Raw genomic sequence first — 2753 nt, forward strand, 5'->3', positions numbered from 1 at the left:
CCATTTTGTGATGTGTGTGTTTCATGTAACATAAGCTGTTTCCTCTAAAATAAAAAAATCAAATTTTGCTAGTGAAATATACTGTGAAGTTATAGTACGTATAGCCCTGCAGTGTAAGGATAAGGCATTGATTTTAACTTAAATTCTTCGAAGCTTAATGCATCGTCCTTCATTAAGTAAAATTATTTTTTTCTCTCTCTCTTTCAGACTTAACCAACATAATGACTGCTGAACATTAAGGGAAAACACAAGAAGGTTACATGTTTGGTTGTCTAATATTCTTGGATTTGATATGAGTCACCACATCTATTCATTAGTATCATCAACAACATCCCAGTTTGTATGCACATTATTCACATTCCTATCTGTTGTGTTTGCAGAAATGACATTTTACCCTTTTTCTAAGGGTTACCTTTTGATTTTCATATTTGGTTGCATGAAGTTGCCCTTTTCCAGTGGCTGAGGTTTATGAAGATATTGCAGACTTGTACACATTTTAGATGCCTTTTCTAAAGAGAAAAGGTGAAACTCCAAATTAAATCATTTTAAGTCAGCATTTTTTTAAAAACAAGTAAACCTTAAAAATGAGTTTCCTACATGCAAAACCACAAGAATCTATTCCACCTACAAACATAACTTTTAATTACTCTATAACCATCCTTTCTTGTTTTTTAATTAGTTACAACATGAAAGAAAAATTCTCCTTCAGTTAAGATCATTGCAAAGGTCAATAATGTAATAAAATACCTTTCCTTATTAGAAGTACCTAGCTAGTTATACTCTTACTACTTCTCAAAATCATGATGTAATGTACACTATCTGACTTAGTTCCTATATGTGGAGTTAGTGAAAGTCTTTTTGTGTTTCTTAGATTAATACAAGGATTTTTTCCAATGCCAACACAATTTGAGCTCATTCATTTGGATGCTTTACATTTTTAAGCTTATTGTGATACAGAACCCTATGGGAAACCAAAACAAAACATCAAATTTTGAATACTGAAAGGCTTAAAAAAAGGATCCTGTCATTCTTCTGATTTTTTTTTTTTCTTTTTGGAAATAGAACTAGACTAGTAAGTAAGCATTCCAAAACCATTATTCTGTGTACATTATTGTTGCTATTGTGATAATAGAGAATTTTATTTATTTTTATGCCAGCTTTTATTGTGAAAACATATTTAGTCTGGTTTTATCAATCCTTGTTATGCTTGTCCTTGGAACATCTTTTGCGTATTCAAGGTTTGTAGTTGACGAGTTTACTGTAAAAAAAAAAACAAAACAAAAACAAAACAAAAAAATGTATTGTTTTTACAGAATAAATTTATTGGAATGTGTATTGGGAGTAAGGTTTGAGGTTGTAAGCAACTAAGTTAGCGTCATATTTGGCTTCATACGTGTAATAATGTGAGGTATTAATGTAACTCAAGTATTAAAGCAAAACATTCTGTTAACACTGAGTTGAAAATAGATACAAGTGCAGGTGAGATCTTTATTTTTTTTCTGTACATTGCCTTTTTTTGGATAACAGGAGGTTATTAAATTCACCTTGACTGTATTCCAAGTTTCTTTGAGAGCATTAGAGCTAATGCTGAGGGCATGATACCTACTTGTAAGACAGCATGTGCTACCATAGATCCTTGGGGAGGACGTAGTGGGATGGAGCTGACCTGAATTGTAATATAGATGGGAGGATTCCACACCCAAAAAACCTGGGATCTGGAGGAGATCATTTTATAAGCTCCTTTTTGCCAAAAAAGTATTGACTGATATGTGCTGTCCCTTGCCATTTTGGCTGGAGGGGGACAGCATACATTCTTTCTTCTGAGCACTGCTGTGAACAACCCTGCGGGGTTTAACTGGCAACTGTCGAAGGTATGAATTTTTCCCTGTTTTGAAAGTTCCCGTGCATAGTGTGAAACATGCATGTGCATGAGCCGATGCTTTTCTTTCATTAATGCTCAGACTGGAAAGAAAGGAAAATGCTGTAAATCAAACCTTCCAGCAATTCAGCACCCAAGACTAAAATGTTCCCAGTTAAATTTATCAATTATTTTTATCCACAGAAGAGGCACAAAAATGTACTATTTTTAGCATAAACTCATGAAATGTAATAGCTATAGTTCTGATTGCAGTGAAAATGTAAAGCCCCCAAACCTCTCACTAAGTTCTATATTAGCTGCGGCTTGTTTATGGCAAAACCTCACTAGCAAAGTGGCTGCAAAGAGAAGCGCAACAGAAAGCCTCCTCTGAAAATGCTTGGTTGTATTTAAAATCCCAATTCCTCATTGTTCTGAGCACTGGCCCCAACTGAGCAACATGTGTAAGTACATGCCCAGCTTCAAGCATCTGAGAAGTCCTCGCAGAATAGAGCCCTTAGACAGCACTGATTGAACTGATTTGATTTGCTTCTTTCATGTAGAGAGTTGTATATTAAAAGTCAATAGCGTCTTAAAAGATTTCTTGAGATTTTTAACATGGCTGACCCACAAGAAATTCCTTTTGACTAATAAAACATGTGCATGTGACAGAGTTCTGTATGTTAATTGTTGGCACGTCCATATATTAACCCCAAAAACGTTTCCGATCACTTTGTACAAGATGTTAACACTGAAGTAATTCAGTCTGTGTGGAACACTGAGGTAATTCTTCTTTAACTCCACGCAGCATCAATAAAATTGCCAAAGCACCTCTCTCAAGAATAGCTTTAGAAACCATTAACTCAGTTGCAGTGAAAAATCAAAAGGTTGAGAAGTG

At 34.7% G+C, this 2753-nt stretch overlaps 1 protein-coding gene across 1 annotated transcript in view; it reads left to right on the plus strand.

Moving 5' to 3' along the window:
- Positions 1-2524, plus strand: part of HDGFL3 (HDGF like 3) — a 54518-nt gene extending 51994 nt beyond the window's left edge. The window contains exon 6 of the mRNA XM_006262112.4: positions 208-2524. Within this exon, the coding sequence (XP_006262174.1) occupies positions 208-213 (6 nt within the window). The 3' untranslated portion in view covers positions 214-2524. The remainder of the gene's footprint in view (positions 1-207) is intronic.
- The last annotated feature ends 229 nt before the right edge of the window (positions 2525-2753 follow it).

Source organism: Alligator mississippiensis, chromosome 11, assembly GCF_030867095.1.
Source record: "Alligator mississippiensis isolate rAllMis1 chromosome 11, rAllMis1, whole genome shotgun sequence".
Classification (NCBI taxonomy): domain Eukaryota; kingdom Metazoa; phylum Chordata; order Crocodylia; family Alligatoridae; genus Alligator; species Alligator mississippiensis.